This window comes from Aquarana catesbeiana, linkage group LG08 (assembly GCF_042186555.1).
Source record: "Aquarana catesbeiana isolate 2022-GZ linkage group LG08, ASM4218655v1, whole genome shotgun sequence".
NCBI lineage: Eukaryota > Metazoa > Chordata > Amphibia > Anura > Ranidae > Aquarana > Aquarana catesbeiana.
In genome coordinates this window covers 303018991-303032786 of record NC_133331.1, presented here as the reverse complement: position 1 = coordinate 303032786, position 13796 = coordinate 303018991, and the positions used below count along the sequence as shown (strand labels likewise).

General features: G+C 44.3%; 1 protein-coding gene across 1 annotated transcript in view; it reads left to right on the top strand.

Moving 5' to 3' along the window:
* The window catches only part of LOC141105160 (uncharacterized), a 236290-nt gene extending 229693 nt beyond the window's left edge, over positions 1 to 6597 (top strand). The window contains 1 exon segment of the mRNA XM_073595050.1: positions 3805 to 6597. Coding sequence (XP_073451151.1) covers positions 3805 to 4997 — 1193 coding nt within the window. The 3' untranslated portion in view covers positions 4998 to 6597.
* The last annotated feature ends 7199 nt before the right edge of the window (positions 6598 to 13796 follow it).

Here is a 13796-nt window from a genome sequence, read left to right as displayed (position 1 = left end):
GATCACCAAAAGCACATACACAGAATTTAGCAAGCAGATCCGTTTCAATTAAAGGTGGAGGAAGATGTGGTTGAGCTGACAGGTTGAAAATCATTGCATTAAAGAACCTATTGTTTAAGAGTAACCATCAGTGTTACTTTGGAAGAGAAGTGTCTTTACAATGTATTGGAGAGAACTGGGAAATAGAATGTACAATTCAGTTAAGCCTTGATGTTATGGAGTGAAGAGTGATAAGAAGGAGCCTCCAGTTCGGGGCAGAGAGAATGGTGGTGACCAGTGACAGAGGTTCTGTAGATAAGGGAAGCTTGGCACCTGGCTGGGCTCCTATGTTAGGGCCCACTGCAGACCAGAACCCTCCTAGGGGCTATGCTTAGAACCATGGTGTGCAAGGCCTTGCAAAGTGAGTGTGGTGGTTCTCATCTTTTCCATGTGCTGGGTTGTGATCCGTCCCAAGCTGGCCATCTCCATCCTTTGGACACTTTTAGTACCTGTAAGCGTGTATGACCTCATTGGTGGTGCACTGGAGTTGGCACATCTGGAGTATTGATCTGCTCATGTCATTTTTCACTGGACACATGCTTCTTGTACTGTACGCTTCACATGATTGCATATTTTCCATCAGATTAATTCCCCTATGTTCTGGTATAAGTGAGTGCAATCTCCCTACCATCTTTTCTATGTATTCAATTTCTTGGAGTGCGGAGCTTTACAATATTTAATATCTATGAATAGTTTATACAGAGTTGTCACAGATACTGGTACACCAGTGTATTTAGGTGTATATATACAGAGTACCACCTCCTTTAATCCTCTCTTTGCTTCTAATATATGATATACATCAGCAGCAGCAGATGGTTTTAAGCACTGACAAGCCGACTGTTGGCTGGCGGGAGGAAGTGATCAGGTGGCTGTATAACTTCCACACCACCTCTCTCCCCACGTGCACCCCTCCCATGTTTCACACAGCTTGTGAGTCAAGGACCTCCATGGTGGGTGTCGCCACATAGAGGCATCAAATGTTAATTCGCTGATCTCCCTTCCCTAATAAGATCCTGGAAGCTACATTGCATCTGGAAAGTATTCAAAGCCCTTCACTTTTTCCACATTTTGTTATGTCACAGCCTTATTCCAAAATTGATTTAAATTCATTATTTTCCTCAAAATGACAATGTGAAAGAAGTTTGTTTGAAATCATGATTTGGAAAGGCACACACCTGTCTATATAAGGTCCCACAGTTAATAAAGCATGTCGGAGCACAAACCAAGCCATGAAGTCCAAGGAATTGTCTGTAGACCTCCGAGACAGCATTGTATCGTGGCACAGATGTGGGGAAGGGTACAGAAACATTTCTGCAGCATTGAAAGTCCCAATGAGCACAGTGGCCTCCATCATCCGTAAATGGAAAGAAATTGCAACCACCAGGACTCTACCTAGAGCTGGCCACCAAACTGAGCGATCGAGGGAGAAGGGCATTAGTCAGGGAGGTGATCAAGAACCCGATGGTCACTCTGACAGAGCTCCAGCGTTTTCTCTGTGGAGAGAGGAGAACCTTCCAGAAGAACAACTATCTCTGCAGCACTCCACCAATCAGGCCTGTATGGTAGAGTGGCCAGATGGAAGGCACTCCGCAGTAAACGGCGCATGACAGCCCGCATGGTGTTTGCCAAAAAGCACCTGAAGGACTCTGACCATGAGAAACGAAACGGTCTGATGAAACAAAGATTGAACTCTTTGGCCTAAATGGCAAGCGTCATTTCTGAAGGAAATCAGGCACCGCTCATCACCTGGCCAATACCAGTGAAGCATGGTGGTGGCAGCATCATGCTGTGGGGATGTTTTTTAGTGGCAGGATTTGGGAGACTAGTCAGGATCGAGGGAAAGATGAATGCAGCAACGTACAGTGACATCCTTGATGAAAACCAGCTCCAGAGTGCTCTGGATCTCAGATTGGGATAAAGGTTCATCTTCCAACAGGACAACCACCCATCCAAGATTACAAAGGATTGGCTACAGAACAACTCTGTGAATGTCCTTGAGTGGCCACACCAGAGCTCAGACTTGAACCCAATTGAACATCTCTGGAGAGATCTGAAAATGGCTGTGTACCGACGCTCCCCATCCAACCTGATGGAGCTTGAGAAAGAAGAATGGGAGAAACTGCCCAAAAATATGTGCCAAGCTTGTAGAATCATACTCAAAAAGACTTGAAGCTGTAATTGGTGCCAAAAGGGTTTCACCAAAGTATTGAGCAAAGGCTGTGATACTTATGTACATGACTTTTTTTACGTTCTTTAGTTTTATTAAATCTGCAAAGATTTCAAACAAATTTCTTTCATGTTGTCTTTTTGGGGGATTGTTTGTAGAGTTTTGTGGAAAATAATTAATTTTATCCATTTTGAAATAATGTGGAAATGTGGAAAAAGTGAAGTGCTGTGAATACTTTCCAGATACACTGTATGTGGAAGACATCACTTCCGGGTCCGGCTGTCACTTTCCTGGGTTGCTGTGGTTGGGGAAAAAGCAAATGGAGCGCAATATGCACTTCATTACCTTCAATTAGAGGCAGATGAGACATCAATGGTCAAACAGACCCCTAAAGTCACATTAAAGGGTTAGTTTGCCTAATAAAGAAAAACTATAAAGGTGACCTAACACCGGACCCCTTCACCCCCACCCCCGGTCCTCACTGTACTTACCGTCAGCCATCCTCTACTATCAGGGCTCTCTCACCACTCCAATGGTCGGGGAATATGAAATACCCCATTGCTCTGTCTTCTCCATACTGAGCTGCCAGGATGGACCAGATGGATTCTGATTGGTCAGAGCCATCACATGTAAAGCGGGGTCTAGGAGGGTGGGGAGGGGGTTTGGTGTTAGTTCAGCTTTACAGTTCTTCTGTAGAGGTGATCTAACCCTTTAATAAACCATTGCACTAACAGCTTAGGTTGTCTCCACACTGATGGAGGAGGGATGGAGCCACCCTAGGACACCAGCATTATGAATCTTGGAGGAAGGTTTTTTTTTTCCTATTTTGATGTTACAGTTGTACCCAGTTCCATGCCAGAGCTCTGTGAAAGTGTTGACTGTTAGACCAACGTGACTTTTTTTTCTTGCTGACTTAGCTTGGAGTCCATATATGATCTGCAAACTCTTCATAATATAAAATCCAGCCAATCCGATGTAGTAACAATCCACTAACGCGTTTTGGATAATGAAGCCTCAGTCATAGCTATTTATTATTATAGAATTAGCAGATCATATATGGACTCGGTGTGAAGACTTTTCTGATTGATTTTGGAGGTAGAGCAGGAGCCCAGCTATGAGATCAGCATTTCCACTTATTCCACCGACGGGGAGGAGGAGCTAAAACTCCAGTTATTTCTCATCTACTGAGATTTATTTTATTTTTTTTTACTTCTTTCCAACAGATGGATGTGATGTGAATTCCTCGGAGAGACATCTTCTATTATCTGCTGATTGTAAGTCAGAAGATAATGTCATCACACAGGATCCTCCAGGAGGAACTCCAAATACACAAAATATACATCACAGACCTTCCTGTTCGGAGACATCAATGGATCCCTCTGATCAGGGGGAATCTTCTCATCAATCACATACTATGATTGTAAATATCCATGTAAGATCTCACACTGCAGATCGATCAACAGATCCTTCTAATCCCGAGGAATCTTCCTTACCCCATAAAGGAGATCACCGAGGTGACAATCTATTCTCATGTTCAGAGTGTGGGAAATCTTTCACTCAGAAGGGAGCACTTACTAGACATCAGAAAATTCACACAGGTGAGCGTCCTTATTCATGTTCAGAGTGCGGGAAATCTTTCACTCAAAAAGTACTCCTTGTTACACATCAGAGAATTCACACAGGTGAGCGTCCTTATTCATGTTCAGAGTGCGGGAAATCTTTCACTGGCAAAGCAGACCTTTTTACACATCAGAAAATTCACACAGGTGAGCGTCCTTATTCATGTTCAGAGTGCGGGAAATCTTTCACTATGAAAAGAAGTCTTATTCAGCACCAGAGCGTTCACACGAGTGAGCGTCCTTTCCCTTGTTTAGAGTGTGGGAAATCTTTCACTTATAAAGCATCCCTTGTTACACATCAGAGAATTCACACAGGTGAGCGTCTTTATTCATGTTCAGAGTGCGGGAAATCTTTCACTGGCAAAGGAACCCTTGTTACACATCAGAGAATTCACACAGGTGAGCGTCCTTATTCATGTTCACAGTGCGGGAAATCTTTCACTGGCAAAGGAACCCTTGTTACACATCAGAGAATTCACACAGGCGAGTGTCCTTATTCATGTTCAGAGTGCGGGAAATCTTTCACTCTGAAAAGAAACCTTATTCAGCACCAGAGCGTTCACACAAGTGAGCGTCCTTTCCTTTGTTTAGAGTGTGGGAAATCTTTCACTTGTAAAGCATCCCTTGTTACACATCAGAGAATTCACACAGGTGAGCGTCTTTATTCATGTTCAGAGTGCGGGAAATCTTTCACTGACAAAGCTGGCCTTGTTACACATCAGAGAATTCACACAGGTGAGCGTCCTTATTCATGTTCACAGTGCGGGAAATCTTTCACTTGCAAAGGAACCCTTGTTACACATCTTAGACTTCACACAGGTGAGCGTCCTTATTCATGTTCAGAGTGCGGGAAATCTTTCAATCAGAAAGTATTCCTTGTTAGACATTTTAGAATTCACACAGGCGAGCGTCCTTATTCATGTTCAGAGTGTGGGAAATCTTTCACTGAAAAAGGAACACTTGTTACACATCAAAGAATTCACACAGGCGAGCGTCCTTATTCATGTTCAGAGTGCGGAAAATCTTTCATTCAAAAAGCAGCCCTTGTTACACATCAGAGAATTCACACAGGAGCGCGTCCATAATCATGTTCAGAGTGTGGGAAATCTTTCACTAGGAAAGGAAACCTTTTGCAATACCAGAGAATTCATAGGAGTGAGATTCCTTATTGATGTTGTAGATCAGAGATCTCCAAACTTCGGTCCTCCAGCTGTTGCAGAACTACACGTCCCATGAGGCATTGTAATACTCTGACATTCACAGACATGACTAGGCATGGTGGGAATTGTAGTTCCTGAACATCTGGAGGGTCATAATATGAAGAGCTCTGTTGTAGACGAGTCAGCCTGGTGCAGGTTTAGGAGCGGGTTAATAGTAGAGGGCGGGTACTTGTTTATTAAGCAGCTGGTCAGAGAGGCTGGTGGATGTCTGTTCAATATTGAGTTGGCCCCCCTTTACAGCTATAACAGCTTCAACTCTTCTGGGAAGACCATCCACAAGGTTTAGGAGTGTGTCTATGGGAATGTTTGACCATTCTTCCAGAAGTGCATTTGTGAGGTCAGGCGCTGATGTTGGACGAGAAGGCCTGGCTCACAATCTCCACTCTAATTTATCCCAAAGGTGTTCCAAGGGGTTGAGGTCAGGACTCTGCCTGCACAGGCCAATCAAGTTCCTCCACCCCAAACTCGCTCATCCATGTCTTTATGGACCTTGGTTTGTGCACTGGTGGGCAGTCATTTTGGAACAGGAAGGGGCCTTCCCCAAATTGTTCCCACAACGTTGGGAGCATGAAATTGTCCAAAATGTCTTGGTATGTTGATGTCTTCAGAGTTCTCTTCACTGGAACTAAGGGGCCAAACCCAACCCCTGAAAAACAACCAAACACCATAATCCCCCCTCCACCAAATGATTTGGACCAATGCACAAAGCAAGGTCCATAAAGACATGGATGAGCAAGTTTGTGGTGGAGGAACTTTACTGGCCTGCACAGAGTCCTGACCTCCTGGAACAGGTGCATTAGATCAGGGGTCTCCAAACTGCGGTCCGAGGGACAAATGTGGCCCTTTGCTAGCCTTAGTAGGACAATAAAACTGGCCCTTTGTTTGAAAAGTTTGGAGACGCCCTGCATTAGATGATACAGCTGCACATATCCAGGCTTAGCCCTGTCAAAGCACCAGCCATGAACTCGGCTCGCCCTCAAAGCAATACTCACTTCCAGCCTGGCTAGTATTTCTGCCTTTAGCAATGTATAATCCCATGATGACTCTGAGACCAAATCACAATTCACCAGTTGAGGATCTGCAGTCAGGAAAGGGACCAGTACATCCACCCATTCTTTCTCAGGCAGACCTTCCCTTTGTCAGGGCTGGGCTTCTAGAAGCTCTCTTCTCAGTGCTCAAGACTGCTCAGCTGTCGGTTAATTACCAGCCACTCATTGTTTCCACAGTGGCTCACCTGGTTACAATTACCTGCCTCATCAGTCCAGCCTACAGCCAGCCCCTTCTGGCTATTTAAACTGCCTTGTTCATGTCTGTCATGCCTTCACCCTATTTAACATATCCTGAGTGTCTCTGCTGAGTTCCTGTTAAAGACTTTGCCCGGCTGACGTCCCTTCTGGTTTCTGATCTTTGGCTTCTGACTACGCTGATCTCTGGCTTCCTGAATACCGGCTCATCTGATTATGAACCCTGGCTTATGTTTTGATTATGTTTCTGATCTGTACTATTTTTTTCTATTACATTAAAGGTGTGATTTTTTTTTTTTATAACTGCATTTTCTGTCTCAGTCTGATTCATGGTTCCTGATACCCTTGTTGCATTCCACTCAGATATTGCCATAGAAGCTTTAACATTATCCGTGGCTGTCATTTTAAACATGGTCCACTGCACTGCTTCACACTAGAGCCATTTCCCACCCTCCCAGCCTGATGGGTCACTACCTTCTGTAAACCCCACTGTGTGTTCAACCAGTAAGCAGTTTGTCTCTTGTTGAGGGCAAACAACATCAACATGGGGACAAGGTGCTTTGGGGGGAGACCCCAAAGCACCCTTCCCATGTTGAGGGCAAATGGCTGCTTGCTAGGATAAGGGTCTTGTATGGATTTTGGGGGGACCCCTACGCCATTAAAAAAAATAAAATTGGCGCAGGGTTCCCCTTAAAATCCATACCAGACCTGAAGGGCCTGGTATGGATTGTGGGGGGACCCCCGCTATTTTTTTTTTTTTACATTTTGGTGCATGGGCTTTAGCCAATGTATCCCATTGGGTAATAAATTTAAAAGAGCGAACAAAAGTCCTGGATGGCTTAACTCCAATGTAAAAATGCATATAATAGCAGAGGAGAAGGCCTTCAAAAAATACAGGGTTGAGGGATCATCCTCAGCATTCAGACTTTATAAAGAATGCAACAGGAAATGTAAGGGTGCAATTAGGACAGCTAAGATAGAACATGAAAGACACATAGTGGAGGAGAGCAAAAAAAATCCCAAGAAATTCTTTAAGTATGTAAACAGTAAAAAAGGGAGTACAGACCTTATTGGCCCCATAAAGAATGAGGAAGGACATCTGGTTACAAAGGATGGGGAGATGGTGAAGGTATTGAATTTATTCTTCTCCTCAGTCTTCACGTGTGAATCGGGGGGCTTCAGTAACCAAAACTGCAGTGTTTATCCTCATGACACAACACAGGAAGCACCTCCATGGTTAACAGAGGACGGAATTAAAATTAGACTTGAGAAACTTAACATTAATAAATCACCGGGATCAGATGGCTTGCATCCAAGGGTACTTAGGGAACTCAGTCAAGTGATTGCCAGACCGTTGTTCCTAATTTTTACAGATAGTCTACTGACTGGAATGGTACCATCTGATTGGAGAAAAGCCAATGTAGCACCAATATTTAAAAAGGGCCCAAAATACATCCCTGGGAATTACAGACCAGTTAGCCTAACATCAATAGTATGTAAACTCTTGGAGGGGATGATAAGGGACTATATACAAGATTTTAGTAATACGAACGGTATCATTAGCAGTAATCAGCATGGATTCATGAAGAATCATTCTTGCCAAACCAATCTATTAACCTTCTATGAGGAGGTGAGTTGCCATCTAGATAAAGGAAGGCCCCTAGACGTGGTGTATCTGGATTTTGCAAAAGCATTTGACACAGTTCCACATAAACGTTTACTGTACAAGATAAGGTCCGTTGGCATGGACCATAGGGTGAGTACATGGATTGAAAACTGGCTACAAGGGCGAGTTCAGAGGGTGGTGATAAATGGGGAGTACTCGGAATGGTCAGGGGTGGGTAGTGGGGTTCCCCAGGGTTCTGTGCTGGGACCAATCCTATTTAATTTGTTCATAAACGATCTGGAGGATGGGATAAACAGTTCAATCTCTGTATTTGCAGACGATACTAAGCTAAGCAGGGCAATAACGTCTCCGCAGGATGTGGAAACCTTGCAAAAAGACCTGAACAAATTAATGGGGTGGGCGACTACATGGCAAATGAGGTTCAATGTAGAAAAATGTAAAATAATGCATTTGGGTGGCAAAAATATGAATGCAATCTATACACTGGGGGAGAACCTCTGGGGGAATCTAGGATGGAAAAGGACCTGGGGGTCCTAGTAGATGATAGGCTCAGCAATGGCAGGCAATGCCAAGCTGCTGCTAACAAAGCAAACAGAATATTGGCATGCATTAAAAGGGGGATCAACTCCAGAGATAAAACGATAATTCTCCCGCTCTACATGACTCTGGTCCGGCCGCACCTAGAGTATGCGGTCCAGTTCTGGGCACCAGTCCTCAGGAAGGATCTACTGGAAATGGAGCGAGTACAAAGAAGGGCAACAAAGCTAATGAAGGGTCTGGAGGATCTTCGTTATGAGGAAAGGTTGCGAGCACTGAACTTATCCGCTTGAGAGGGGATATGATTTCAATTTACAAATACCGGACTGGTGACCCCACATTAGGGATAAAACTTTTTCGCAGAAGAGAGTTTAACAAGACTTGTGGCCACTCATTAAATTAGAAGAAAAGAGGTTTAACCTTAAACTACGTAGAGGGTTCTTTACTGTAAGAGCGGCAAGGATGTGGAATTCCCTTCCACAGGCGGTGGTCTCAGCGGGGAGCATTGATAGCTTCAAGAAACTATTAGATAAGCACCTGAATGACCACAACATACAGGGATATACAATGCAATACTGACACATAATCACACACATAGGTTGGACTTGATGGACTTGTGTCTTTTTTTCAACTTCACCTACTATGTAACTATGTTACTCTTAACCACTTCAATACACTGTTTTATATATATACTACACTGCCTGCACTGACTGAATATAGAGTCTACACTAAATGCAGAGTATATATATTGTCGTTGAATTTCCACTATACACTGCACGTAATCCATGTCTCCTAATAAAGCGCCCTTTCAGTCTTTTGGTATAATGCATCTGTGTACAACCCTGTTTCTTGTATCTTTCAAAGCAAACAGACATGACCACCATCCTCGCATCCTTAGCTCCACAGGCAGACTTGCCGATAATAGGAGCAATCTATATTAATATAACAATAGAGCTTGTTAGTCTCACAATCATCCAATCAAGCACAGGCATTCCTTTAAACAGGAGGAGTTATACAAATCTCAACCAATGAACAATGACTAGGGGAGTCTATAGGCGTGTCTGGGCAGGGGCAGTGTGTATGATTTCCCGCCCCCTGTACCTGTAAGCTATGCTCTCCAGTAAGACAAAGAAAGCTGCATGGCTGGCCTTGAAATCATGGATGCTGTCCCCGACCATAAAGCACTCAAAGACTGCCGTTTTCACCATTGGTGTGAATCCTTATTCTGCATTGTTCAGAGAACAACGCATACCCGGATTATACTACCATTCCTGAGGATAGGAGATTATCTGCAGGAACACGCCATAGCCTCCCTATGTGTTGATCAGACACACAGAGACACACGAGCGTACATCCCCCATAACCGATAATGTTTTGGCAGAGTGAACACATCCCCCCAGACGATTGTCTGTGGATTGCACAGGGGCCCTTCGCTGGCGGACATTTCCCCACTCTGCAAACACTTCTCTGCATCCTCGAGAAGCTTTCCACTACCAAAACGGGTACCAACCAGCATCAGTCTGCCCCAGTCTGCTGCAGGAGAACTAACACTGGGAGACACTGTGATAATACATATTAAATACATCCTAATAAAATTTCCATAACAATATATATATATATATATATATATATATATATATATATATATATATATATATATATACAGTGGGGACGGAAAGTATTCAGACCCCCTTAAATTTTTTACTCTTTGTTATATTGCAGCCATTTGCTAAAATCATTTAAGTTAATTTTTTCCTCATTATTGTACACACAGCACCCCATATTGACAGAAAAACACAGAATTGTTGACATTTTTGCAGAGTTATTAAAAAAGAAAAACAAATATCACATGGTCCTAAGTATTCAGACCCTTTGCTCAGTATTTAGTAGAAGCCCCCTTTTGATCTAATACAGCCATGAGTCTTTTTGGGAAAGATGCAATAAGTTTTTCACACCTGGATTTGGGGATCCTCTGCCATTATTCCTTGCAGTTTCTCTCCAGTTCTGTCAGGTTGGATGGTAAACATTGGTGGACAGCCATTTTTAGGTCTCTCCAGAGATGCTCAATTGGGTTTAAGTCAGGGCTCTGGCTGGGCCATTCAAGAACAGTCACAGAGTTGTTGTGAAGCCACTCCTTCGTTATTTTAGCTGTGTGCTTAGGGTCATTGTCTTGTTGGGAGGTAAACCTTCGGCCCAGTCTGAGGTCCTGAGCACTCTGGAGAAGGTTTTTGTCCAGGATATCCCTGTACTTGGCCGCATTCATCTTTCCCTCAATTGCAACCAGTCGTCCTGTCCCTGCAGCTGAAAAACACCCCCACAGCATGATGCTGCCACCACCATGCTTTACTTTTGGGACTGTATTGGACAGGTGATGGTTTTCTCCACACATACCGCTTAGAATTAAGGCCAAAAAGTTCTATCTTGGTCTCATCAGACCAGAGAATCTTATTTCTCACCATATTGGAGTCCTTCAGGTGTTTTTTTAGCAAACTCCATGCGGGCTTTCATGTGTCTTGCACTGAGGGGAGGCTTCCGTCGGGCCACTCTGCCATAAAGCCCCAACTGGTGGAGGGCTGCAGTGATTGTTGATTTTCTACAACTTTCTCCCATCTCCCGACTGCATCTCTGGAGCTCAGCCACAGTGATCTTTGGGTTCTTCTTTACCTCTCTCACCAAGGCTCTTCTCCCCCGATAGCTCAGTTTGGCCAGACAGCCAGTTCTAGGAAGAGTTCTGGTTGTCCCAAACGTCTTCAATTTAAGGATTATGGAGGCCACTGTGCTCTTAAGAACCTTAAGTGCAGCAATTTTTTTGTAACCTTGGCCAGATCTGTGCCTTGCCACAATTCTGTCTCTGAGCTCTTCAGGCAGTTCCTTTGACCTCATGATTCTCATTTGCTCTGACATGCACTGTGAGCTGTAAGGTCTTATATAGACAGGTGTGTGGCTTTCCTAATCAAGTCCAATCAATATAATCAAACGCAGCTGGACTCAAATGAAGGTGTAGAACCATCTCAAGGATGATCAGAAGAAATGGACAGCACCTGAGTTAAAGATATGAGTGTCACAGCAAAGAGTCTGAATACTTAGGACCATGTGATATTTCAGTTTTTCTTTTTTAATAAATCTGCAAAAATGTCAACAATTCTGTGTTTTTCTGTCAATATGGGGTGCTGTTTGTACATTAATGCGGAAAAAAAAGAACTTAAATGATTTTTAGCAAATGGCTGCAATATAACAAAGAGTGAAAAATGTAAGAGGTTCTGAATACTTTCCGTCCCCACTGTATATAAATACAGTATCTCCCAAAAGTAAGTACACCCCTCTTATTTTTGTAAATATTTTATTCTATCTTTTCATGTGACAACACTGAAGAAATGACACTTTGCTACAATGTAAAGTAGTGAGTGTACAGCTTGTATAATAGTGTAAATTTGCTGTCCCCTCAAAATAACTCAACACAAAGCCATTAATGTCTAAACCGCTGGCAACAAAAGTAAGTACACCCCTAAGTGAAAATGTCCAAATTGTGCCCAAATTGTCAATATTTTGTGTGGCCACCATTATTTTCCAGCACTGTCTTAACCCTCTTGGACATGGAGTTCACCAGAGCTTTACAGGTTGCCACTGGAGTCCTCTTCCACTCCTCCATGACGACATCATGGAACTGGTGGATGTTAGAGACCTTGCATTCCTCCACCTTCCATTTGAGGATGCCCCACAGATTCTCAATAGGGTTTAGGTCTGGAAACATGCTTGGCCAATCCATCACCTTTACCCTCAGCTTCTTTAGCAAGGCAGTGGTCATCTTGGAAGTGTGTTTGGGGTCGTTATCAGGTTGGAATACTGCCCTGCGGCCCAGTCTCCAAGGGGAGGGAATCATGCTCTGCTTCAGTATGTCACAGTCAGAGGCGGCTCTAGGCTTTGTGAGGCCTTAGGCTAAACTTGGACATGAGGCCCCACTCACGCCCATAATGGCAAAAATAATTTAAGCGATAAAAAATGACGGTGTGCCCCCCCCCACAGCGCTACCGACTTCCCTCCTCTGTTCTCCCACTGACTGCTGTGGGGGATATTCAGGATGGAGGCAGGAAAAGGGGGCTGGTAAATGTCGTTTACCAGCCCCTATCTTTACTAAAAGAACGCAGTGAGTGATCGGCACCGATCACTTACTGTGTTCATTCATAACTGCAGCACAGTAAACTGTGTTTACTATGCTTTAGTTTATGAATTAACAGGAGCCTCTGTCTCCTGTTGATTCATCTGCAGTGCAGCTGAGGTTACAGAGAAAGGAACTGGGCAATGTGTTTCCTCAGTCCCTTTCTCTGTCTCAATAGTGAGACTACAGGGGTCCGTTTAGACCCCTGATATCTCACTAAAGAAACCAAAAGGGGTGCGGAGTGTATGGAGGTGGGTGGTATGTTCATGAGAGAGGTGCGGAGTGTATGGAGGTGGGTGGTATGTACATGAGAGGGTTGCGGAGTGTATGGAGGTGGGTGGTATGTACATGAGAGGGGTGCGGAGTGTATGGAGGGGGGTAGTATGTACATGAGAGGGGTGTGGAGTGCATGGAGGTGGGTGGTATGTCCATGAGAGGGGTGTGGAGTGTATGGAGGTGGGTGGTATGTACCTAAGAGGGGTGCAGAGTGTATGGAGGTGGGTAGTATGTACATGAGAGGGGTGTGGAGTGCATGGAGGTGGGTGGTATGTACATGAGAGGGGTGCGGAGTGTATGGCGGTGGGTGGTATGTACATGAGAGCGGTGCGGAGTGTATGAGAGGTGGGCAGTATCAAATACACCACTGGTCACTGATGCATTAGTGACCAGTGGCAGTTAATTAACCCCTTGTGCTGCATTAGTGGCACCAGTATCAGTGTTTATGAACCCTTTCATACTGCACCAAATAGGGGTTAATTAACACTGACACTGGTGTCACTAATGCAGCACAAATGGGTTAATTAACTGCCACTGGTCACTAATGCATCAGTGACCAGTGGCAGTACATTAACCCCCTCCATGCTGCATATTAAAAATACCATTGCAAATTACCCCCCCCACCAAAGAGTTACTCACTTCAGGCAGTTAACACAGCAAAGCCACTGTGATAACACTGCCTTAGGTTAGGTTTTTAGCCTCTGAAAACTTACTTGCACTTTTGCATGGGGCTTCACTCGCAGGTCTTTGCAGCAGCAATCTCCAGACTCCCGCCTCACTAATATCACTAAGCATACTCGCACGGTCGCACCGCTCTGCTGCAAATATAACCCATACAGTGTAGCAGTGCCTGGCGAGTGTCATGGCTGTCTGCTGCGGTATGGAGTAAGCGCATTTTTACGAGGTCTCCC